Source organism: Phyllostomus discolor, chromosome 3 (genome assembly GCF_004126475.2).
Source record: "Phyllostomus discolor isolate MPI-MPIP mPhyDis1 chromosome 3, mPhyDis1.pri.v3, whole genome shotgun sequence".
NCBI classification, from domain to species: Eukaryota; Metazoa; Chordata; class Mammalia; order Chiroptera; family Phyllostomidae; genus Phyllostomus; species Phyllostomus discolor.
In genome coordinates, this window is record NC_040905.2 from 105,646,005 (window position 1) to 105,671,424 (window position 25,420).

A 25,420-nucleotide genomic window follows, 5' to 3' on the forward strand; every position below is an offset into this window, starting at 1 on the left:
AAATACCCTGCCTGCTCCCTAGTTCAGGTAATCTACAATTCAACATAGGGTCCTGGCTGGAGCTATCTGTTATAATGGGCTGGGTGGTGGCTGCAGAAACCCAAACAACAGGCTTGCGTCAAAGGCCTAGCCAGCCATGACTTGAGAAAGCAGAAATGAAAGATACTGCCCTTTTCCTGGACTGGGGCCAAGGCTGGGAGGTGGGGGAGGGAGAAGGGCTGCACCCCTCCCAACATGGTGGCCTAGAAGCCAGTCAAGCGATCTACTGCTCTCTCAAGGATGGTGAGAAAAGACTTCCTGCCCCAACTCTTTCCCGCTGCCTGCTTCCCACTTTCAGCCTATGCTATTTATTAAGAATCTACCTTGTAGGCATCTGCCTCTTTTTCTAGGCAGTGAGATCTGCTGACAACACCTTGGGGGCTGACACCGGCAATTCCAGGAATGAGTTGTATGTCTTTGGTCAAGTTACCCAATCTCTGTTTTCTTACAGGGCATCACGGCTGCCAGGGACCTTCAATCTCCTTCATCCTTCAAAGAAGATGAGACCCTGAGAGGGGATATGCTTTGCACAAGTCCCCACAGCCTGCCAGTGGCCAAGCCTGCACCTGATCCCCTAGCACAGCACTCCCAGTCCAGTGCTCCTTCTTGCCAATCAAGATATTTCCATTCAAATGAACACCCCCATTGTGCCCAGGCCCGAGAAGAAGGACTAGCTCCTTTTACAGATGGGCAATGACAGGAGGTGCAATGGGAAGGAGCCTAAAATGGTCTAGCCCAGCCTCACTATCGACAGGCTCAGCTTCCAACTTTGGGCAACATTGCCAAATGAGGTCAAACACCAGGAAAATATGCTGATAGAGAGAAGAAGGCAATTCACATGAGTTTGGGAGTCAAATTGCCTAACTTTGAAACCACTCCTACCTACCAACCCACTGCAACCTGGGAAAGTTTTTTAAAACTCTTGGAGTATCAGTTTTCTCACATATAAAATGGGAATTATAGCCCTGGCTGGTGTGACTCAGTAAATAGAGTATCGGCTTATGAACCAAATGGTTGCTTATTTGATTCCCAGTCAGGGCACATTCCTGGGCTGCAGGACAGGTCCGTAGTCAGGGATATGTGAGAGGCAACCCCACTCGATATTTCTCTCACACATCAATATTTCTCTCCTTCTCTTTCTTCCTCCCTTCCCCTCTCTCTAAAAATAAATAAATAAAATATTTAAAAAATAAAATGGGAACTATAATGATTGATAGCTCATAAGGGTTGGGTAAGTTAATTCATGTAGAAGAGCATGTTAACTCATGCCCTTCCAGAGGGGTAGCCTACATGTAATGATCAGTCCCAGTGGAGTGCAAAGGCCTGGTCACCCTGCCTCAATCTGAGGTAATCCTGTAGTCCTTTCAGTCCCAACTGAAACCCTGTGGTCCATCCCAGCATCAGTACTCCCATGGGAGTGGCTGAGACCTCTGTTGTGACTGTAGTGCACCCTATGTAGAGCCTTCAGGAAGGTGACTGGTGCCTAGTAAGCACTTAATAAAGGGAAACTCAGAACAGCATCTAACATATACACAATGAGTGATGGCCATTATTATCATTATTATTTTATTATAATTCACCTTTTACCTCTGAGGTTGACTAAGGGAGTCTTTCTCTTCCACTCCTGTCTGATTCACCACATTGCCAAGCCAAGATTTCTGTTGTTTTGCATAAGCAGGCCTCACAGACCCCAAAGGAACAAGAAAGCCCCACAGTCAGCAGTGTAACCAGGAAGGTCCATTAACACTGCCCCTACCCCTATCACCACCACCAAGAAGGGGACTGAGAGAAGTTATCCCAGGGCCTGAGTTCTGTGTCATTGGCTCAACCTGGACAAGAAGAAACCTACTCTTGGACACCTCCAACATGTACCATGGCACCTCCCTTCCCCAAGATGAAACCCGCACCTTGCACCGTTCCTCTCAAGTATGCAGGGACACAATAGACTTCTGCCTCCACTCCCATGTCCCCATATGAACTCCCAAAGAGCCTCAGGGAGAAGGAAGGATGGAGCATTATATATACTAGACAGAGGAGGATACTCAAACACTTACCCAAGGTCACCTGGTTGGAGAGCTTGAGTTTGAATTCTGGTTGGGAGGCCTTAGCAAGTGACTTAACTGAGTATCTCTTTTCCCACCAGTAGGTCAGGATAATGAAGTTAACTTTGTGGGACCATCAAAAGGCCAAGAGGGACTCTGGGTGGTATACCAGACACATAGGTGGCTCACAGTCAAAGGAAGACCATTATTTTGGGAAGTCTCAGAGGTAGGACTCAGGCCCAAGGCTATAAGCTTATAGTCTAGATCTCCCCACAGTGCCTGACACTCATGCCAAGATCTACTAGCATCTTGGTCTAGCCCCTCCCCCCTCTGGTGTTCCCACAACCATGTTTTCTCTGCCCTTAGATGCTTAGGATATTATTCAAAGGCCCATCAACTAGACTCTTTCTCCCACCTGCAGTTCCAGAGGGAACAGGAAGGCAGAGACAGACCTGCAAAGGAGAGAGTCCCCTTCATCTGGCCTACACAGGGCAGATTTTAGAAGCCAGGAGCCATGGGAAGACAGGACCCTGTCCATCTCACTACCCTGTCCCTGGGTTGCAGCACATAATAGGCTCCCTGCATCAACAAGAATGAGGTATAATTAGAATTCACAGGTGTTTTCTCAGTGCCAGGCACCAAATGATGTGATATGTGAACATTACCCCATTTGGTCTAACTCACACATTAGCTATCTGTATTTCCATTTTGCAGATGATGAATCAGGCTCAGAGAGAAGAGTAGGGATCTGGGATCTGAACCAACTGCCTAGCTCCAAAGTCTCAGCTTCTTCTAGTCACTCTTGAGCCTTCAGTTTCCCTGGGGAGCTGCCCTCACCCAGTGAGAGAAGGCAAGATAATTTCTCCTTTTGAGGAGCTCCTGGGCTGCAGCAGAGAAGTAGACTATGTTTTTGGTAAATGCACAGTATTTTTAGAAGGTTCTCTTTGAACACACCATTCCCACTGGGCCATCACCTTCCATGTTCCTTCTGGGGTTCATTTCCATCCACATTTCACACTACACTGTAGGTTTTTTAAAGCAGGTGCACCAAAAATGTTTTCTAAAATAAAAATTTGTTTCTCTCTCTCATGAGGGAAATCAAGTGTGACAAGAATGTCCTCACTCAGACCAGAGCAACTTGACATTCAGTTCATGTGGTTCTTCTTGTGCCAACATAGCATCCTTTCTCTCCTGGGGAGATTCTTTTGTGACTGTGTTGTGCCGAATGCTCTATATTTATTATTTTCTTTCCATTGTCATAGCAACCCTTGGGCATTGGTATTATTATACCCATTTTACAGATGATGACAATGAGGTTAGGGTCAGTTTTACAGATGCTTTTTTTCCCAGAAAGAGGGCATATATCCTTGAAGTTCTGAGGTAGTGTTAAGAGGGCATGAGGGACTCCTCTGCTGCCCCCCAAACCTTCAGCACTGCTCTGTACAATACAAGAGTGTTAAAAGGGATTCTTCCCTGTTTGTCAACTATGAGCTTCTCTTCCTGGGGAAGGAATGGAAAATCTCTGAACTGTTTGACTAGAGGTACGAGTTTGAGATTCTACTCTGCTTTTGATCATGAGTATATTTCTTTACCCCTCTGAGCCTGAGTTTCACCAACTGGATGTGGGAGCCCATACAGCTAAAGATTTTGGGGTTCCTCACTGCCTGTCAGTCTTCCCCTGCTTTCTTTTCCTCAAGGCCCCCCTAATACCACCCTGCTCCACAACCGAATGACATGCTGCTTCCTTGGCGGTCAGATGGTGGTAGAAAGCAGGAGCCCAGAGACACTTATCTACCATAACCAGCTCCCAATCAGCATCTTTGTAGGGCTCATAGATCAAATAAGTTCCTTTTTTCCTCTTGTACCCTGTAGGCCTCCACATAAACTCTAAGAAACATCTTGTACTTTTTTCTCCAAATCTGTAACCCAGTGATTTACTGAGCATCTCCCACAAGAAAATCCCTGGGCCCATGTCTCCAGGGGCCCTAAAGGAGTTTAAAACAGTCCCTGCCAAGAAGCGTATAGTGTAGTAGACCCAGATAATATTTAGAAAACAGACAAAACATTATAATAGTGCAGCGGTTAAGAAGGTGAGCTCTGTGTTCAAACCTGAGTTTCGCATTAACTGTGTGAGTTCACATAAGTTTTTCAGTTCCTCTGGGTTGTGAAGTTTACTGTATTTGGTTGGCATAGTATCAACCTTACCAGTTGGCTTTGAATTGCCTAAAGTGATACATCTAGGATGTGCTAATAAGATATCAGCTCCAAAATGAAAACAGCAAGGTGTCACTTGACACTACACTTGGCAAAAATTAAAATGCTGGGCAATGCTTTTGAACAGATTGGTGGGTGTGGGCTGGTAAGACCATCCCAGTGGAGAAACTAGCACCACTTACCATACCTACAGATGTGTAGATTCTACAAACCAGCAATTCAGTTCTTGGATATATACACCTCAAAGAAATATTCCCACAACTCTGCAAGGTCACACATCTGAGAATACTCACTGCTGTACTATTTGTGGTAATAGAGAAGTTGGAAGCCAACTGAGTTTCCATTGCTGGGGGATGGATGGGAAAAAGTAGCAGCTGCAATCCATGGAGGATGGCGCAGTGATTAGAAGAGGCAGACCAGTGCACACAGAGAAACACAGGTGGGTCTTAATAACACAGTACCAAGTTAAAAAGTAAAAACCAGAATAAACTCTGATAGCCCAATTCTAGACGTGCAGAATGACAACATGCACATAAAAAAAGCAACGCATATTTTACAATAACACATACAAAGAGGACAAAGAGGGTAAAGGGGGTCAAATATATGGTGATGGGAGGAGATTAGACTTTGGATGATGAGCACACAATGTAGTATACAGATGCATATCAAATCACACACTGAAACTTATATAATGTTATTAACCAATGTTACCCCAGTGAACTTAATTTTGAAAAAAGAACACTTACAAACAAAAAGATACACCTTGAATGTATTAGAATGGGTTCCAGAAAGGAAAAAGGGGGAGTGAGAGTTGCCTCAGGTAGATCAAATACCATAGAGTACCATGAAGTAAGGTGTGCAGCAAAGCAAAGTTTGAAAGTTTCCTGAAGTTTACAAGAAACGAAGCAAAACCAAATGTAATGGATACCCCACAGGGTGGGGTATCCCTGTGGCTCCCCAACAGGGCCTGCTCAGAGCCTGGCCCTCTAGATGCTCAAAAAGCAGCACCTGCATTCCGGTGACCCTGTGGGTCGGGGTGTCCAACCCATGGGCCTCATGCAGCCCAGGATGGCCATGAATGCGGGACAACACAAAATTGTAAATTTATTTAAAACATTATGAGATTTTCTTGTGATTATGTGTCACAGTGTATTTAATGTGTGGCCCAAGAAAACTCTTCTTTAGTGTGGCCCAGAGGCGCCAGAGGGTTGGACATCCCTGCAAGGCCATCCCAGGAGGGGCCAAACTGGGCCCAAGAACCCCCAGCTCTGGGGGAGGAGACAAGAATGCTCAGGACTTGGGGAAGGCAGGTACCATCTTCAGAGGTAGACGCCTCAGCACTCTGGCCTGCTGTTTGCCAGCCCAGTGTGGGAATCCCAGGAAAATGAGGCAGAGAAGACTTAGAGAAACTGCTGGTTTCATTCAAGACTTTCACTTCCTGAAGGGACTTGAGGAAGTCACAAGAGACAGAAGGGAAACTGAGGTATGTGGCAATGCTGAGGGGCTTGTAGGGGTAAAAGGTGGCTAGAGGTTCTAATGGCTTCTCATTCAGGAGGGTGATCGGATAACATGTGTGCGTGCATGTGCATATGCATGTGTTTGAACATGTAATAGGGGGCAGCAGGCCAGACAAGTTTCATGTCAGGAGAGGTCTGGAAATGCTGCTATTGGTTAGCTCTGGTACTCGCCTCTAATGGCAGGCTCCTCATCTGTGTCACAGGGGGCTTGGCTTGGAGTATGGACTCAAAAATAAGGGTTGAGTCAGGCCCACCTAAGGTCCTATGTGTTTTATTTCCCAAGGTAATTTGAGCCTGTACATGTGTGTCTTAATTACCTTCACGGTCATGTACTCCATATAGAGTACACGATTGTTGCCAAAGTTCCCAGTACTCCGTATTGCCTTCTGCCTGACCCCATTTTGCACAATTACAGCCCCTCAGGCATTTGGGTTTGCAACTCTTATCTTGGAGGCTCTCCAAGGTCCCTTCTATCCCTGATCTGCTAGAAAGATGATGGCTTGGCATGGGCAGGTGATTAGGGCAGACAGAGGCAAGATTAAATTCTGTCCTGCCCCACAATGGAACTGAAATGCACAGGAGGGTCTATTCCAACAGAAGGGTTTGGAGGAGGTTAAGAGATAAACTGTCTGGGAAGAGTGGGGCATGGAGTGCCATTGGATCCCACTGGACCCAGCCTGATGCTCCACCTCCCCCTAGTTCTAGCACCACCCTCCAGTATCTTAATATTTCCATCACAGCTCCCCAGCCCCTCTGTGCTCGGACTAGCCTGTCAGGACAAAGGGACCTCAGACCAGGAAAGCCGAAAATGCAAGTGCCATTGGCTTCAGGCCCTGTTCATAGGGCTTCTCAGAAGTTTGAGGATGAGTGGAGGAAGTGGAATGGTGCAGCCATGGAGACAGATGAGTTTACAACACACTGGTGGCATGGGATCAACACAGGGACTCATGAGACTTGAGCTCTGGGCCCTGCTCTGTATCTGACAGTCTGTGGAACCCTAGGCCAGTCCCCTTTTCTCTCCTATCTCCAGTGCCCTCATCTGTTAAGAAAGAATGTTACTCCAGAGCACTGGTTTTCCAATGAAATTGAACAAGGAGCCCAAATCTTAGAACAGGTGATGGAGCTGTTTGTAAATAGGATGGGGAGCCCTGAACCTCCCCTCCCCCAAAGAGGCTACCAGAGTGAAAGACGCAACTCCATGTGACAGTTTAGGCCTTGGCCTCCAGGTACTCTCTGCCTTGACAATTTCTACTTGTGTAGTGGATGCTGTGTTGTGCTGCTCAGATCAGCCCCATTAGCACCAGCTGCTGAAGGGTAAGTGGCTCAAACTCACAGCTCAGGCTCTTTCTGAATAGCTCAAAGTCATGCCCTTCTGTAAGGATAGCCCACATGTAATGATAGGTCCTAGTGGAATGCAAAGGTCTGGTCACTCTGCCTCAATTTGAGGTAACCCTGTAGTCCTTTGAGATAACCCTGTAGTCTGTCCCAGCATCAGTGCTCCCCATGGGATTGGCTGAGACCTCTATTATGACTGTATTGCACCCTAACTCCTCCCTCTGCCCAGTCCTGCTTTCTGCCTTACCTTTTGGATGCCCCCCACCCATCATAACCTCTCCAGTAAACCTCCCATGTGTAAATCTCCATCTCCTAGTTTGTTTCCTAGGGAGTCACACCTGAGACAACTGGGCTCCGGAAATCATAAAGAATCCCACAAAAGGCCCCAAAGAGACCACATCTGAGAGCTCAGGCAAGCCACCCATCTGTTTGGACCCCCATCGATGACATCCACCTCATCGTAACTTGGGAAATCTTAGAACTCAAAGGAAACCATGTGAGCTTGTGCATGTGCTTATAAATGGCACAGTTTTGGAGGGTGGGGAGCCTGGTGGTCCTGGGGTAAAAAGGGAGGAGACCAACTGTAAGAGCTGCAGCCAGGGGTGGAGGGGTGCTTTCAGTGCCAGTCCAGATGCAGTCCTCCTTCCAGCTCACCTGGCCTCTCCCACCACCCAGTGGCCTTCCCTCTGCATGTCCCAACATTCCTAACTGCAGTCAATCACCTGCAAAAGGAGTCCAACAAGTGTTTTGGGAAAAGAACCTGAGCCAGATGCTGAGGCAGGGAGGGAGATGAGGATCCTGTGGCTGCAGTTCGCAAGGCAGGCCCCCAACTCCAGTTCTGACCCCTAGCTTAATCTAACACGGTACCTAAGCCAGCACTCCACCCTCTGCCGGAGTGCCGGAGACTCCAAGGTAAATCACAGGCTGGCCCTGCCTGCCACAATCTGCCTATAGAGTCCAGCAGTAGGCAGGCTTGGCTGTTGATCAAAACTGCCTTGAAAGGGTGCTAACCACATAGCAGCCTGGGCCTCACCTCCACTAAGTTCTAATTCAGTAGGTCTCGGGCGGGGCCCAGGAATCTGAATGTTTAAATGAGCACCCCCCTGTGCCTCCCCCTAGACATACACACAAATTAGTGATTCTGAGAACTGAGAGGTTTGATTCCCAAGGAAGCCTGAGTTTCTACTTGCCAAGAAGACACTAACTCCCTTGCTTTGCATGGCTTTTCTTGAACACCAAGAAGGCTACAATTCTCCTTCCCCAAAGCAAACTTTCTAGACCATCTATTTCTACCACCACTGGACACTTCCTCAATTCTTATCTGTTTCCTTCCAAAAGTCCCTCAGCTGCCACGCTCTTGATCTAGCAACCCTCAGTCCCACACTCTAGACTAAATAATAGCTATAGGTCTTTCCACTAATCCAGAGTCTCCCAAACTTCAGCCATGCATCTGCCTCCTTTACAGTTTTTCATCATATGGTCATATCAGCTACTCTCTCTATTTTTTTATTTTTAAAGATTTTAATTTATTTTCTATTTATCCTTAGAGAGGGAAGGGAGGGAGATAGAGAGAGAAAGAGAGAAACATCAATGTGCGGTTGCTGGGGGTCATGGCCTGCAACCCAGGCATGTACCCTGACTGGGCATCGAACCTGTGACATTTTGGTTCACAGCCCGTGCTCAATCCACTGAGCTACACCAGCCAGGGCCACCTCCTCTATATTTTATCTTAGTATTTTCCTTACATTAATTTTTAAAGAAAAAAATATATTCATTTTAAAAGGAAAATTTTCTAGAACTGAATGCAAGGACACACATGCATGAGTGTTTATAACAACACTGTTCGCAATAGACAAAAGGTGAAAACAACTCAAGTATCCATTGACAGATAAATGGATAAGCAAAATGCGATCTAGCCATCATACATTGGAATATTACTCAGCCATAAAAAGGAATGAGATTCTGACCCATGCAACAACATGGATGAACCTTGAAGGTGTTACACTAAGTGAAAGAAGCCAGACACAAGGACAAGCACATGATTCCACTTACACAAAACACCTAAAGTAGTCAAATTCATAGAAAGAGAAAGTGGAATGGTGGTTGCCAGGGGCTGGGGGGAGAGGAGCATGAGGAGTTATTGTTTAGTGGAGACAGACTTTCGGTTGGGAAAGATGGAAACATTCTGGAAATGGATGGTGGCGATGGTTGCACAACATTGTGAATGTACTTAATGCTGCTAAATTGTACATTTAAAAGGACATATAGGTAAAGTTTATTATTTTATTTTACTTTTTTAAAATTTTCACATGAGGACATGTTCATTGATTTCAGGGAGAGGGGAAGGGAGGGAGAGAAACATAGATAGGGAGGAAAAATATTAATTGGTTTTCTTTCCTGTGTGCCCTGACTGGGGACCAAACCCACAACCCAAACATGCACCCTTTCTGAGAATCGGGCCCTCAACCTTTCAGTTTACAGGATGACATCCAACCAACTGAGCCACAAAGGCTGGGGCAAAGTTTGTTATTATTTTAGAAGAAGAAAACTTTCTATGGCTACCTCAGATGGAAAAAACAAAAACTGTATCATTTGCCACTGAAAACAAAACAATGTTATCAAAATAATGTCTGCTGCCCCACCAATTTGTTTAAAAGAAACCTTAGCCAGTATAATACAGTATTTAGAGTGCTGTTCAAGATCCTACACAAAAAACAAAAATCACCCCCCTCCAAAACCAACAAAACAAAAAAAAAAACAGAAAAGAAGGATGAAAAACAATCAGAAAAACACCAGTTTCCTCCCTGTGAGAACCAGTGTCAATTAAAGCTCTTTGAGAACTGCCTTTGGACCACTCACCACATGTGTGTCCAAGTCCTCAGAAAACCTCTCTTCTGCTCTGGAGACTTTGCTTCACATCCTGGCTCTGCCAACTACTCGACATATGGCCTTTGACAAAACCTCCCGGGGAAGTTCCCAGAGTTTTTGGAACATGGACAGAGTACAGGATTTGGACCACATTTGTGCCTCTTAAAGTTGTATGACCACTTGACCCCTGATGTAAGAATCACCCGGGATAAATGGTTTAACCTGACATTTGAGCACCACCCCAGGTCTAGCCAATAGGGTTTAGGGGCGGGGTCTAGGAACCTGCACACTGAACAGCTTCCCGAGTGATTCCCTCATTTGGGAAGTCTGGGACCCCCTGGCACAGTTATCTCTGAGGACCCTTCCACTCCACAGCCTGGCACCTTGGAGATCAGGTCCTTGCCTAAGGCAGCCTGGGTTTAGAAGATGATGATTTACCAGGGTCTCCTCCCTCCCCCTTCAGTCCCACCAGCCCTAGAATAAGAAGCACCAATTTCCTCAACCTTCTGATCTACCAGGAGTATTTCTTTTGTTGGGGAGACGCACAGATGGAAGACTTCCTGCCAAAGTAAGGAGCTCCTGGCTGTGACTGAGGTGGGGCACTGTGGGTTGTTGGGTTCCTGTCCCCTCCTCTGCGCAGGTGGAGAGACTGTGGGACTCAACTTGGGTGTTAATGGTCCCAGACAGAGCTACGCATTGTGGCTCCAGTTCCAGCATTCTGGGATTCTAGAGAACCCTATGCCCCTCTTTTCCAGGGACCCCTTATTTCTCTCTTTAGATGGAGGGGCTGGGACCCCAAAGTGAAGTAGAGATACCAATCCTCAAAGGTAGTTTAGGAAAGACCACACCTCCTAGTACAATCAAAGAGAGGTGAGGATTTCTCCAGGTGGCTAGCTCAAGTTCTGACTTCCCACAGCCCTCCCTGCACAGGGGATCCCACCAGGAGGGCCATGTACCCAGACTCCAGAATCTGAGCAGAAATAAGATCTAACGGGGAAACTAAGGCTCAGAGAGGGACAGCCCTGGTCCAAGGTCCCCCTCGTAGGAAGAGCCTCTGTCTCCTCTGTGCTCTCCTGCGTGCCTCCACAGACTCGCAGTGTCTGTCAGCAGAGGGCTTGGCCCCACCACCAGTCCCTGCGCCGCACGCTGCCTTTCGCCTCTCATCCCAGTCCTTCTGCAGACGCTCCCTGCTCCCACTTGGCTTTTGCTTGGCTTTCTCCCCCTGCCTCCCTCAGCCCCAGCGCTCTGGGCATCGCAGCTGGAAACAAGGAGTTTCCCCGGTCTATCTACACTCTGTGCATTCTCTCCCCCTACTCCCAGCTATGCTGTGTGACCCCAGGCAAGTAGCTGCTTATTTCGTGTCTCGGTTCCCAGCCCAACTTTAGGGACCTCGCTCACTTACTGCTGTTCCCCAGACTCCCAGGACAGCCGCGCTGATGGTGACCTCTTCCTGCGGGCAGCTCTGGGGCTGTTGTGAGCCTGCGGTGGCCAGTCACCTAGCCACACCTTCTTCCCCCTGCCCGCCACACCTTCTCCCCCCCTGCCCGCCCCACCAACAGCGGTTTTTCTCTTTCACTTTCTCTCTGCACAGCCAGGCTTGGGTCACACTGTAGAGCCGGCAGGCATCCAAGCCGCTCTGCTGCGTCCACCACGTGTTTTCTCAGAAGCACCTCTGCTGCACCCCATACACTCCTGGGTGCTTCCAGAACAGCCACTCGGCTCTTCTTTGAAATGGCCAGTCCCCTGCTGGGGGGGACCCAGCCTGCCCATGGGCTTGTGATCTGCAAGACTGCCCCCTGAGTTTTTTATTCCTGGAAGCTGGATGTCCTTGGAAGAGAAAATTCTTTGGGACTTTCACTGGCCAGTGGCTCAGCCCAGCAACCTGGCATTTCCAACACCACAATCCCTGCAGCATTACCCCTGCCTTCTGCCTCCAGAGGTCCTGGACCCCTGCCCCACCAATTGTGAGAACTTGGGGAGGTCACTTCCCTTCCTAGGCTTGGATTTCTTATCTGGAATTGAGGGGTGGGTCAAGGTGACCTGTCTCTCCCCCTCAAAAACTCCCCCAACAAGTTCTGGCTGCATCCAACAGAGCTGGAAAACTTGTCACCATTCTGGGGTTCAGAGGATGCCACACATTTCAGTGGTGTCCGAGAAAAGGAATCCCACCCCTCTCAACCACACAGCAACTGTGACACCAATAATATTGGGCTCTTATGATGATAGTCAGTCCCTACAATGTGCCAGGCACTGTGCTAGACCCTCTAATTCCTCACCATTATCCTGTCATTGGACACTACCCCTAACCCCATTTTACAGCCCAGAAAAACAGCCCCAGATGGGGTTGGTGACACGTTCATTGTCACACCACACCCAGCCAACCGTGGAGCTTGGATTGAGACCTGACCCTCTGACTTCAGAGCTGGTGCCAGTGGTCTGCACTATGCTGTCTCTCACCATCTGTCCCCTGTCCCACACTTCTCCCCCAAAACACAATTTGGAAACTGGGGAAAGGGCATCTGTCTGGGTGACTGGCTACTGCTGGCTGGCTGAGACTCAACAAGTATACCAAGGAGCCGACTCTGGCTTTGGTTCCTCTGCTCCCCCGGGGATAGGGTGGGGTCTGGCAGGGGTCCCATCCTTTATGGGCACCCTCAATATTTACCTGTCTGGTAGACAACCCAGTGGTTGGCCAAGCTGGGCCATCGATGCTTAGAGCTAACTTTGAAAGTGGACCCTCTAGAACCCTTCAAGGGCTGATAAAACCGTCTCACATTCCAGCATCTGGACTGACCTGAGTGTCCCTCAAGTAGAAGGAAATGGCGAACCACCTCACTTCTTTCAACAACCACAGCAGGACAAGGACCCCCTCTCTGACCCATCCCCCACAGTTCAGAGCATGTCTGTTTATTCGGGATGGCAAGACCAGCTGAGACCTCACCCTAAATTAAGAAGCTTTCTCAGCCCCAACTTCCACCACCCACTGTTTTACCTTGGGGCTCTGGCAGACAAGACCCGACAGGGCGTGGAGCCAGGCAACGCATGGTGTGGGAAACGCTGTGAGTCTGGCAGCCCTTCCTGGTGGTACCCTCAGAGTTCTGGAGGGTGGTGCTTTCGGATGCCCAGTTCAGGAGCAGGCAGCCTCATCTCTAGCATGTTTCCCTAGAGCAGATCAAGAGCCCGCCAACATTAAGCCAGCATGCAAAGGACGAAAGCAAGGGACCATCAGGAAACTCCCCTCTTGAAGTGGCATCAAGCTCTCAGATCTCTTTGGTCGATACAGGCTCTAATTTGTCCACACTCCCTAACTCTCCTCAAGCCTCTAATGATGTTAATTTCAGTTCCTTGTTGGGGACAAAATGGGGTGACTGAAGAACGTTGCAAAGTTGTTTGCTGCTCGGGACCTTCAATGCACTAACATTCTAAAATGATAGAGACCGCAGTGGTGCCAGCTGCCAATATCTGGCATCCTCTGCTGGGCGGGGCCAGGATGAAAGACCCGCAAATGTCTCAGACAAGCTAAGAGTCCCTGTTGCTTTCAGCAGACTCCCTAGACTTCTCTCCCCTCCACTGTTACTCCCATACCAGGTTGCCCTGAATTTCCCTGCAGATCACGTATGGTTAGTCCATCAGTTTTATTCCAAGACATTGAACCGAAATGTAAAAAAAAAAAATTATATCCAAAATATGGGATATATGCCAGGTGGTTTGGAGTGACATGCAGATGTGGTGCCAAATAACATTGACTCACACAAGGAGAAAGTTGATGCCCTCTCAATTGCTTGCCCATGCTCCTGCTGGCATCAAGGAGAAAGTCTCAGTTTGGGGTTTACATGTCTTTAACAGCTCTTCTAACGTATGATGTCCCCATTTCACAGAGAGCAGCCCCCAGCCTCAAGCCTTCGGCAGGCCACAGTAGTTGGCTAGAATTGAATAACATTGCTCTGCTTTCCTATTTCATATTTACCCTCTGTGTGTGGCATTCTTTTTCATTTATGACAGACACAAACTTTTCTTAGGAAATAAAGTTGAATAAAAAAATAGGAGTGGTTTGAAAAAAACTTCTCGAGAATGGTACTGAAATGAAAGCAGTTCAGGAAACTACCACTAAAGTTCCTCATGCATTTTTACTGAAAAAGCACTGGGCTGGGAGGGTGATGAGCTGGTGTCCAGCCCCCGCTCTCACTGGCAGGTGTGTGAGCTTGGACCCTCACTTCCCTTATGTGGGCCTCAGTTTCCCTGTGTATATAATGAGCATAATGATGCCTATCCTTCCATGGTGGTTATTTCGAAACAGTTGCTGCTCTCAGAAGTCCCAGGGGGGAAGTAGGCAGACAAATAAGAAATGTGAATAGTCAATTTGAAACAGTCTTGTTTTGGTAGGCTAACAGAAGGGACCAATATTAGAAATCCTAAGATGTTTTATTGTCCCCATGACCTGGTGCCAAGAGAGAGGTGTCCCTGTCTATTTAGCTATCTTGAGGCAACCTATGGGAGTCTTTGCCTGTCCTCGAGGGCAGCCAGCCCCAAAGGCTATGGCCAAAGCAGTTCTGAATCAGCCTCTTGGCAGGAAGGGGCTTACAGTGAGTCAGCCAGGCCTGGAGGAGCGCTTGCCTGGATGCCATCATCTCTCACTTGGATGATAGCAGCAGCCTGCCTCAGCTGATTTCTCAGCTGTGTGAAGGTCGCCTGTGTGTTTGGCTGATGACACAGGCTGTAGATCAGTACAAGAAGGGCCTGAGGTAGAAATACCTGGCAGGAGGCATCATGCTGCCCAGCCAGGAGCTGATGGGAGTATGAATACCAGCAGAGACATGGGGATGCCCAGCAGGAGATGGAGAGATGAGGAGAGGGGCAGGCTGGCACAGAGGTAGAAGACAGCATCCCAGACTGAGTGGATAAGGGCAAGGAGCGGGATGGGAAGGTTAAGCCAAGCCTGCATTTACTCGCTATGAAAGCACCCTCTGTATTACTGCTGATGTTCCTCTTCAAAACTCCCCCAGAGGTGGGGACCAGGCTCTTTTTTAATTTTCTTTCTTAAATATATTTTATTGATTATGCTATTACAGTTGTCCCATTTCCCACCCTTTAACTACCCTCTGCCCTGCATACTCCCTCCCACCCACATTCCCCCCATTTAGTTCATGTCCATGGGTCATACATATAAGTTCTTTGTCTTCTACATTTCCCATACTATTCTTATCCTCCCCCTGTCTATTTTCTACCTACCATCTATGCTACTTATTCTCTGTACCTTTTCCCTGTCTCCTCCTCCCACTCCCCTGTTGATAACCCTTCATGTGATCTCCATTTCTGTGGTCCTCTTCCTGTTCTAGTTGTTTGCTTTTGTTTTTGTTTGAGGTGTGGTTGTTAATAATTGTGAGTTTGCTGTCCTTTTACTGTTCATATTTTTAATCTTCTTTTTCTTAGATAAATCCCTTTAACATTTCTTATAATAAGGGCTTGGTGATGATGAACTCCTTTAACTTGACCTTATCTGAGAAGCACTTTCTCTGCCCTTCCATTCTAAATGAAAGCTTTGCTGGATAGAGCAATCTTACATGTAGGTCCTGGCCTTTCATGACTCGTAATACTTCTTTAAAGCCCCTTCTTGCCTGTGGGGTTTCTTTTGAGAAATCAGCTGACAAACTTATGGAAACTCCTTTGTAGGTAACTGTCTCCTTATCTCTTGCTGCTTTTAAGATTCTCTTCTTCTCTTTCATCTTGGGTAATGTAATTATGAAGTACCTTGGTGTGTTCCTCCTTGGGTCCAACTTCTTTGGGACTCTGAGCTTTCTGGACTTCCTAGAAGTCTATTTCCTTTGCCAGAATGGGGAAGTTCTCCTTTATTATTTGTTCAAATATGTTTTCCACTTGTTGCTCTTCCTCTTCTCCTTCTGGTACTCTGTGATTTGGATGTTGGAATGTTTAAAGATGTCCTAGAGGTTCCTAAGCCTCTTCTCATTTTTTTGAATTCTTATTTCTTCATTCTTTTCTGGTTGTATGTTTTTTTCTTCCTTCTGGTCCACTCCATTGATTTGAGTCCCAGTTTCCTTCCCATCATTATTGGTTCCCTATATATTTTCCTTTAGTTCACTTAGTATAGCTTTCATTTTTTCATCTAATTTGCAACCAAATTCAACCAATTCTGTGAGCATCCTGATTACCACTGTTTTGAACTGTGCATCTGATAGGTTGGCTATCTCTTTGTCACTTAGTTGCGGTTTTTCGAGCGCTTTAATCTGTTCTTTCATTTGGGCCATTTTTTTTTTTTGTCTTGATGCATCTGTTATGTAGTGAGGGGTGGAGCCTTAGGTATTCACCAGGGCAGGACAACCCAAGCGCTAGATTTTGATGCTGTATGTGGGGGAGGGGTCTTATAGGGAAGAATGGTGTTTGCTCCACTCTCTGGTGGTTTTCAGTCACTTCTCCTGCTACCCACACACTGAAATTGGGCCCTTCTGGTGCTGATTCCCATGTGGGTGGGTTTGTGTACATTCTAGGACCTTGTGGGTCTCCCCAACAAACTCTCCTGTGAGGCTGAGAGTTTCTCCAGCTGCCTCCACCCCCACAGGTGTTTTCAATCAGAGGTTTGAGGCTTTATTTCCCCGAGCAGGGGCCCTGGGTTGTGTAGTCCATCCCACTCACCAGTTCTTTCTCCCAGTTTATCTGCACACAGATGTAGGATTGCCCAGTCTGCAATCTGCCACCTTGCTGGGTCTGCCTGCTCCTGCCTTGCTGTCCAGCTGCTGCCTTGCACGCCATGGTCCTCTAGCCATTGCCTTGCTGTGAGTCCTCTCTGCCCAGTTGCATATTTCCTCCCCTCCACCCAGTCTGGATGAATGTGTCTTCTTTAACTCCTTGGTTGTTGGACTTCCACACAGTTTGGCTTTCTGTCAGTTCTGGTTGTTTTTTGTTTTTAAATTGTTGTTGTCCTTCTATTGGTTGTGCGAGGAGGCACAGTGTGTCTACCTATGCCTCCATCTTGGCCGGAAGTCCAGGACCATACTCTTTTGAGCCCAGAGCTCCATCCCCTCCTCACCAAGGGGCCTTCTCAGTGCTACTGAAGCCAGCCTTGCCCTGGGCATCTGAATGTCTCTGTCTTAAGTTAGAATCCAGCATGGCAAAGGCCACTAGCTACCAGTGGAAGCATTGTTAAAGCTGCCAGATTGATGTCCAAAGGAGAAGAGATGTTGAGGGACATGATCTTCCAAGTAAGATTAGCACTTCAGAAACCTCACCATCCCTTGCTGCAGTCTCCCCAAACGAACCTGGCTTGGCCCTACCTCTATACCTCTGCTCAAGCAGAATCTCCTCCCAGGACCTCACTCCTGCCTCTCTCCGTATTTTAGCCATCCTTCAAGGTGTGAGTTCCCACCTTCCTTACTTTCCCAGCTAACAACAATCTTCTGCTTAATTCATTTTTAGAAAACTTGTTGCCATGCATTTTACAATACATTGTGAACTTCCTATTTCATGAATACAGGCCCCATTAGATGATTAAGTTGTTAATGTCTGGAAGCCAGTGTTTTATTTTCTGATTTAAAAGACACTACTCCAAGATTATTTCAATGAATAGGATGAAGCTTGAATTTGAAAGATCAAGGTAGACTCAAGTTCCAAATGGATGAAGAGTCCTTCCTAACTAAGTGGGAAGTGCTTTTTCTTATGCTTTCTGTGACTGCCACAATTTTTAGCAGGTGCTAAATAAATGATTAAGGAGGAGGGAAGGGGAGGGAAGGAAGAAAAAGAGATCAATGAATATAGAGGTAGGTAAATAGAGACCATAAAACTGTGTGTACCCAAATTAGAAGCCTTTTAGTAGATAATATACAAATAGATTAGTTGGTAGAAAGGCTGGTAAATAAGTTGATACATAAATATATAAGTAGAAAGACTGATTAATTGATAAGTACATATAAGTAGATAGTAGATATAAATAGATAGTAGATGGGTAGGTAAACCAAGTAAGTTTGAGGATAGGCAAGTGGGTGGCTGGGCAGGGGCCTGGAGAGACCAATAGACAGTAAGGACACAGGTGTGCTGCTCAAGGTAACAATGACAGAGAACAGAAACTGTCTGTGGTTGAGTCAGGCACTAGGCTTGGAGCCAAGCTGAGTGTGGAATAGGCAACTGGTCAGCCCGGGAAAACCCATGGGGAAGTGCCAGTTTCCGGGGGCAGGTTCTTCTCCTCCTGTGGTTCTTGGGGTGAAGGTGAAGTGGGTCTGATTGGCTGAGAAGCTGCCCAAGGTGAAAGGACAACAGTCACTCTTGCCAACACAACGTGCCTCTTTCCAGCAAGAAAGAGGAGGCTTCCCAATGGGAGCAGCACAGCATTTGGGGAAAGGAAGAAGGAGGGAGGGCGCAGTGCTTCTTCTGTCTGTGGCCCCAGCCCTGGTGGCTCTCATCCTAAGGGCCAAATGGGGAAGGAAGCTGGAGGAAGAGCTTGTCAGCCTGAAGTGTGTCCCTCCCTTTTTAATAAATCAGGCAACATCATAAAGGGAACCTTTGTCCTATGGTTTCTAAAACAGAGTTCTCATGGGCAAAAATATCACATTGTGGAAACAGAGAGTGATGTAACAACAAAGGAAAGCCGAAGGAAACAATAAGATACAAAATGGGGTGGCAGGGGAGGAGGAGGACATGCCCTACAGCCCCAGGGAAAGCATGCCCAAAATGCACTGCTGCCCCTCACTCTGTTCACCAGTTCACAAACGCAAGGCCAGCTACGTCTGACCTCACCTAATCATCCTTCTCTTCACCTCAGGCCTGTGCTTGCCCCATCAACACCCTCAAGGCTCATGAGTTAGAACCAGCTTTCCTCTTGCCAGAAACTTGAGTGCCTTATCTTGGATGAGGTCACTGAATCCTCAGAACACTGCTCTGGGCATTATTATTAGCTCTATCTTTTAGAGGAGGAAACTGAGACCCAGATGTGTCCCAGGAAGTGCTCCCAGTCACAGCCCTTGGGATCAGGGAGCCACGACTGGAATTCAGGCCCTCTGAGGACACAGCCCAATTAACTAATGTGCCAATCTGAGGGCAGGGGCCACATTGACTCGTTGCTCAGGTGCTGACAGCACCCAAACACTCAGCACTGTGGTTCGCATGGAATGAGTATCTAGATATTATGTGGGGCTCCCAGTGAGACTGCAGGCATGATTGTTTTCTCAGCTCCTCAAACAGCTGGTTATTTCTTCCTTGTCCAGTTCTCCTTGCTATTTATCTTCCTAGAGTCATCTGCCTAAAGCCAAGCACCACCTTGGAAAGTTTCCCAGCTGCCATCTCATTTAGGCCTCACTGGAGCCCTGGGAGAGTTCCGGAGGGGCGAGATAGACCCGCATCAAGGCCTTGGTTCTTATCTCGCCTGCAAGACAATAGTTCAAGTGAGAGACTAACATGTGTCCTGTGTAGTGGAAATGAGAGAGCAAGTTTATTTATGAAACACATACAAGCACAAAGCTGCAAGCAGGCACGGCAAGTCTAAATGCCCCGCAGAGGAAAGAACATTGTTAGTAAGTTTGTTCATAAGTTTGTTCTATACACTAGAGCTGAGGTTACAAGTGCTTAGCTAATCTAAGTACGCTGACCATTGGGGTTCAGGGGTTATATACCTTAGTCAGTTTCCAGGTTCCTCCTCCTTCTTCCCCTTGGGAACAGTGTACAGCTGCAAAGGCTTTCTCTTTCCCAGTCAAGGCTCTTTGTCTTAGTGAAATTGTCACAGAGGCCCCCTTTCCTAGCATAGGCCCTCCTCTTCCTCCTGTGCGATTCCTGCTTGTGATATTCAGAGTACCCCACGATCTTAGTAAGACTGTTATGAAGCCCCCCTTTTCTCAGCACAGGCTCAAGAACTCCCCCTCTCCCGATCTATTTTGCTTGTAATGCTCAGGACACCTGGCAATCTTATCAAGCTGATCTCAGGACTGCTGAGTTAAATGGTTAGACAGGTCTCCCTTTTGTCTCTAGCTCCCTGTATTAAGTTCTTTGTTAGATCATAATGGCAAGGGCCCTGTCTTTATTTCCACTCTGGCCTCTCATTCCTAGCTGCTACCTACCAGGAGGTTTATATCATCACTCCCAGTTTAGAGATGAAGAAACAAAGGGTCAGGGTGGTTTAGTCACATAGCCAAGGTCACAGGGGTTGTACATAGCAGAGCATGGCCTCAGACTCAGAACAATCCAGCTTCCAGCTGGGTTATTTTATCATCATTGCCCTCCTAACTTCTTTTCTGGCCTTAGATAGCCCTTCCAGGGGTTGTTACCCCCAGTGGGCCAAAGAATGCCTGAGCATTTGCTCTAATTCCCCAGTGAAGCTGCTGAGTTCTGTCTGGGCAAGGACTTCGACTCTTGGGCCTCCCCACCACCTTCTCCTCAACAACCCACCAGGAGCTTGCCTGGGGCTGGATGTACATGTGCTGCTTTGTGTAGCACAGTCAAACTCCCAAGGCCACATCCCCAGAAGTGGGCTTTCTGCAAAACTGCAGCCAAATTTGCTGTAGTATTGGAAGGTGCTTTCTGAATCATCTGGCTAGTTTCAGTCTGAAGCTGGTTAGCCTGTTTTTGATACTTTTATGGTATTCCTTTGGGCCGTTTAAAAGAGGTAGCCAAGCGAAAAGTGCAGCAATAGATCTGAACTTGGGAGATACAATATCCCCCTTCCCCAGGCCATGACCTGAGGCAAATTACTTAACCTCTCTGTGCCTCAGTTTACTCATCTGTAAAGTGAGAATGATGGTAGTACACAAACTATTCACCTACCCACCCACCTATCTACATACCCTTTCCCCATCCACCCACCCCCATTATCCATCCACCTACCCATCCACCCAACTTTAGGGAACCGGTTTGATTTGGTCTGGCAAATGTGACTCAGCTCTGTATGGAAAACCTACAGAAATGAGGTGGTGGGCAGGAGCCAGACCTTCAAACTGAGTTTTCCTGTGGGAATCAGGCCTAGAAAATGCATACAGACTGTTATGGCTTACTCTTGCTAAAACTCTATCACCCTGGTCTGAAACAGTAGATGTGTATTGTCTATCTTCAAGGTAATTTCCAAAGCCTGTGTGAGTTTTCCCAAGGACAGAGATGATCAGCTCACCACCTTTCCCTTCTGCATATGTTAATTTCATTTCCTTGATCATACCTAAAATGTAGACAATAATATTCTGTGTAATAGATAATAAATCCTTCTTTGGTATAAGACCCAAGAAAAACAATAAAAACTTGTCTAGGCAAGGGTTGGGGTGCTCTTCTCTGAGAGAGTGGCCATGCTATCCCCTTTTTCTCCACAGGATTGCTGTAGCCTGTGCATTTATTCTCGTCATCAGTCACAGCAGGCGGACTCTGCTGGCCGGAGTCCACCACACCCAACCACCTGCTCGCTCACTCAACTACCCACCCATCCATCCATCTCTCCATCCGCCCATCCATCCACTCATCACCCAGAGTCCCATCCACCCACCCATCAAAAAACACATACTGCATATTGCATATTTATCCTATATCAGACCGTTAGGAGGCACCTATGATCAAAACATAGATCCCTGAGTACATGGAACTTACTTTCCAGTGGGAGAACCAGAAAATAAACATACAAAAGTAAAATATACTAAGGTGAAAATAGTAATTGAGGGAGGGGGTTCAGAGTGTGATGGGGGAGTTGCAATTCTAAATGGGATGGTTGGGTCAGGCCTCATTGAGAAGGTGACATCTAGACAAAGAGCTGAAGGCCATGAGGTGGTTGGCCAAGAGGATATCTGGAGGAGGGTTCTAGGTGGAGGGAACTCCAGGTGCAGAGGTCCTGAGGCTTGCTCTAGGAACAGCCAGGGTGCCAGCATGCCTGGAGTATAAGCAAGGCAGAAGTAGGTGATGAGAGCAGAGTGGTGATACAAGCCCAATCAGGAAGAGTTTTTTGAGCCATTGTCCTGATTTAGCTTCTCTCTGAGTGACATGGGGTGTGGCTGGGGGCAGTGCAAGGTTTAGAGCAGTGAAGGATGAAGATCGTTACAGGGTTGTGGAGAGAGTTACAAAACTTCACATGATGATTTCCTTTTCTGAACCCCCAGTGAAACTAAAGTCAGTGCCTTTATTTATAAACTACACAAACGTCTTTCCTGTTCTTTGCCCCCTCTGACAACTGCTGACTCCCCACTTGCACCACAGCCACATATAAGCCCAGGCCTGTGTCAAGCCTTCAGTCCCAGAGAGTGGCTGACCTGGAAGACAGAAGGAGCAGGAAAGAAAGAGATTTGTCCTTCTCTCTCTCTCCCAGCCTCCTGAAGATCATGTGACCCTGAGCCCAGTTCCTTTTCTAGAGTCATGTGGGATCAGAAATAAAAATATTATATCCCCAGGGAGGAAATGCAGTTAAGTTACAGGAACCAGAGAGAGAAGGGAGGGCAGAGGTGTCTGAAGCAGAGTGCAGTTTGTAGAGGGGGTGTGTCTAGGAGAGAGGAAAGTTTTGACTTCCCCCAAGGTTGGTCTCTGCAACCCCGTTCCCTTCACCCCCACGTGGGCTGCAGGCAGCTAGCCGCTGGTTAAGAAGTCAGGGAGATCACTCAGATGTAAAGATGCCTGTTTCCCCACAGGTTTGTTAGGTGAGAAAGAATAAAAGATATGTCCATGAGACCTTCTGGGTGAGAATTTAACCACAGGAGAGCCAACCCCAGGTAAATCTGTGTCTTGACAGAAGAGTTGGAGAAATCATTACACCACCCTGGTGCCAAAGACAAGACCATCAAAAGGCTTTATACCCCTCAAGGCCAAGTTGAGGACAAAAGCTTGTCTGTCTTCAAATCCTGACTCCACAACTTTGCGCCTCCACCCCTTCCCACCTGGGGACCCAGAGTTGTGTCACTTCTGAGCAGTCTCTGTTTCTTCTTTATGTGTAAAATCAAGATGGAGATCATCAAAGGGCTTAAGATGGATGTGAGAACAACCTAAAAAGGTGTTTGAATGTGTTTAGGTTGTACCTGGCACACAGTAAGTACTCAAGGAATGTGAATTATTATCATTATCTCAAGTTTCCAAGTTACTCTAAAACAATAAAGGGACCAAGGAGGATTAGGAATTTATGATGCCTAGTCATAAAATTGGAAAACACAGATTTGCATAAAGATGAAGACAGAACCAACACATGTCTTTGGGAAGAAGGTTGTTTGAAACGAAGAGAAACTCTTTGTAACTCTAGGAAGACCTAACATGTTTGAAGAGCTAAGGCTGTGACTAAAACATATGTTGTAAGTTTTTTCTGATTTAAGATACACCAAGTGTCATCAGCTTTCAAAATAAGCAACTCTCTCCTTGTGATCTAGTCCTTATTCCCCCCCTCTCTCTTTCTCTCTTTTCCTCACCTTCTTTCTCTGTCTCTCCCCAATCTCTGTCCCTTCCTCCCTCCCTTCCTCCCTGCATTCCTCCTCTCTATCTCTGTCTGTATTCTGTCTCTCCCTTCCTTTCTCTCTCCCTGTCTGTCCTTCTATTTCTGTCTCTCTCCATGACACAGATGCACATGCATAAAATGCATGTACATGGACATATCTGACCCCACACATCCTCACACACATATAATTGCACAAATGTACACACAGCATTCTTCGCTCTCCAGCACTTTGGCCCCTCTTATGTGTGGCACCTCATTTCTCCATCAGTGAATCACATGGATTGTGCCTGCATTTGTCTTCCCCACTGGACTATGAGCCCCTTGCACATGCAAGACCTGATATGTCTATCTGTGCCCCCAGCCCCCATGCTCAGTACAGTGCCTCACACATCAAGGCAATTCAGAGAATAGAAATCAAGAGGGCATTTGGCTACGTGCCTCCAGGAGGGTTTTCTCTCAAGCAGAGTGGGGAGCAAGGCTCCGGCACCTACATCATCATAGACTGAGGTCCCCAAGCCCTTGTTGCTCCTGCCAGCTCTACCAGAAGCCCTGATTCCTGCCCAGCTCTGTCTTCCCATCTTGGAACAGGAATGCTCACATTGACTTCCCTTTCAGGGAGGAAGGAAAATCCTTGAGGTGCCTAGGGCTAGTCATTGCTCTTGGAACAAAGGGGATGTCAACTTACCACCATGGTCCTGGTAGCTAGGATCCTTTTCAACCATAGGACACTGTAGCCCACTCCAGGCCCATCCCAAGAGGGCCAAGTCTGGGTCTCCTTTCTGCAGCAGGGTCAAGGAGATCTTCCTGGCCAGTGCCTCTGCATCAGGCTCGTGGAGCAGGGCGCAGTGGTACTCCCTGGAGAGAAGCTCTTCATGTAGCATGTTGTCTAGAAGGGCCTGCACCTGGCTTGGCTGATGGCTGGAGAGTAGCATCCGGACCTGAGTCAAGATGGTCTGAAAGTGGTTCATGGCAGCACTCAGAGGAGGGCAGCTGCCCAGGGCCAGAGCCTGGGATTTCTGCTTAGGCGGTCTGTAGCATCTAAAACATGAAGTGAAAAACAGGATGAGGGAACCTCTGCAGTTTATTGTAGTTTATTCCTGCTTAGGAAGATTTCCTCATTTGCATTGTAGGCTGGGGTGTCTAGTGAATGGTTGGAGATGGGCTCTTGGCTGGATTCAGACCCCACAGATAGTTGCAGATACTAGCAGTGTGCACGTGCCAGAGAAGCCTGCAGCCTTGAGGATTCCATTGAATGTAATCCTGTATTTACTAAAAGGAAGGAAACCTTGGAGGTCTTCTGACTGAAGACCTCTAAGGCAAAAGACTTTTTCAGATGTTTTATAACAAGAAGGCAATTGGAACATAAAGGTTGAACAATTGGGTTTGGAGCTAATCTGCCTGGGTTCAAATTCCAGATCCACTGCTTGCTGATTATGTGCCCTTGGGTAAGTCACTCAGCCTCTTCTAGTCTTCCACAGGAGAATGTAGAGTGATAATAGTAGTAGTTACCTCACAGAGTTGTTGGGAGGATTAAATACACTCACAGTGTATAGAACACATCACATTATTAACAATATAATAGTTGGATAAATATGAGCCATTACTTTTAATTTTTATTTTCATTATTATGATTGTTGATTAATCATGCAAACAACTCTGTGTCATGTTGGGTTTAGCCTCACTAAACTTCAGTCCCTTCCCCTACAAAATATTCTGTTAAAAGTAGTCCCATCTCATCTAGTTGTCTTGAGGATTAAAAGAGATAATGTGTTTAAGGGACTTAGCATTAGACTGAATAAGCATGTAATGAACATTGACTGTATACTAATATTATCCCCAATTTACTAGTGCATTAAACAGAGGTTTTGCACAGGAGTCAGTCTCTTTTAGGATTTTCCTCTAAAAATCCCCAAACCAATTTTTTTTAATCATACCTGACTGTTCCCTCTGCCCACTCTGAAAGACCCGTGACCTTGTTTCCTCTCCAGGCCTCAGATTTACCATCTCTTAGATGGGACCATTTGCAT

General features: G+C 47.1%; 1 protein-coding gene across 5 annotated transcripts in view; it reads right to left on the minus strand.

The window, feature by feature from the left end:
* The window catches only part of CIITA (class II major histocompatibility complex transactivator), a 51,445-nt gene extending 26,994 nt beyond the window's left edge, over nt 1–24,451 (minus strand). For 2 of the 5 annotated variants that reach the window (XM_036020928.1, XM_028522740.2), the window contains exon 1: nt 24,079–24,449. In XM_036020928.1, coding sequence (XP_035876821.1) covers nt 24,079–24,361 — 283 coding nt within the window. In that variant the 5' untranslated portion in view covers nt 24,362–24,449. Of the gene's footprint in view, nt 1–11,417; nt 11,539–13,007; nt 13,339–24,078 lie in introns of those variants that run through there. The other 3 variants (XM_036020929.1, XM_036020930.1, XM_036020931.1) reach the window with 3 other exon arrangements.
* Nucleotides 24,452–25,420: the final 969 nt, after the last annotated feature.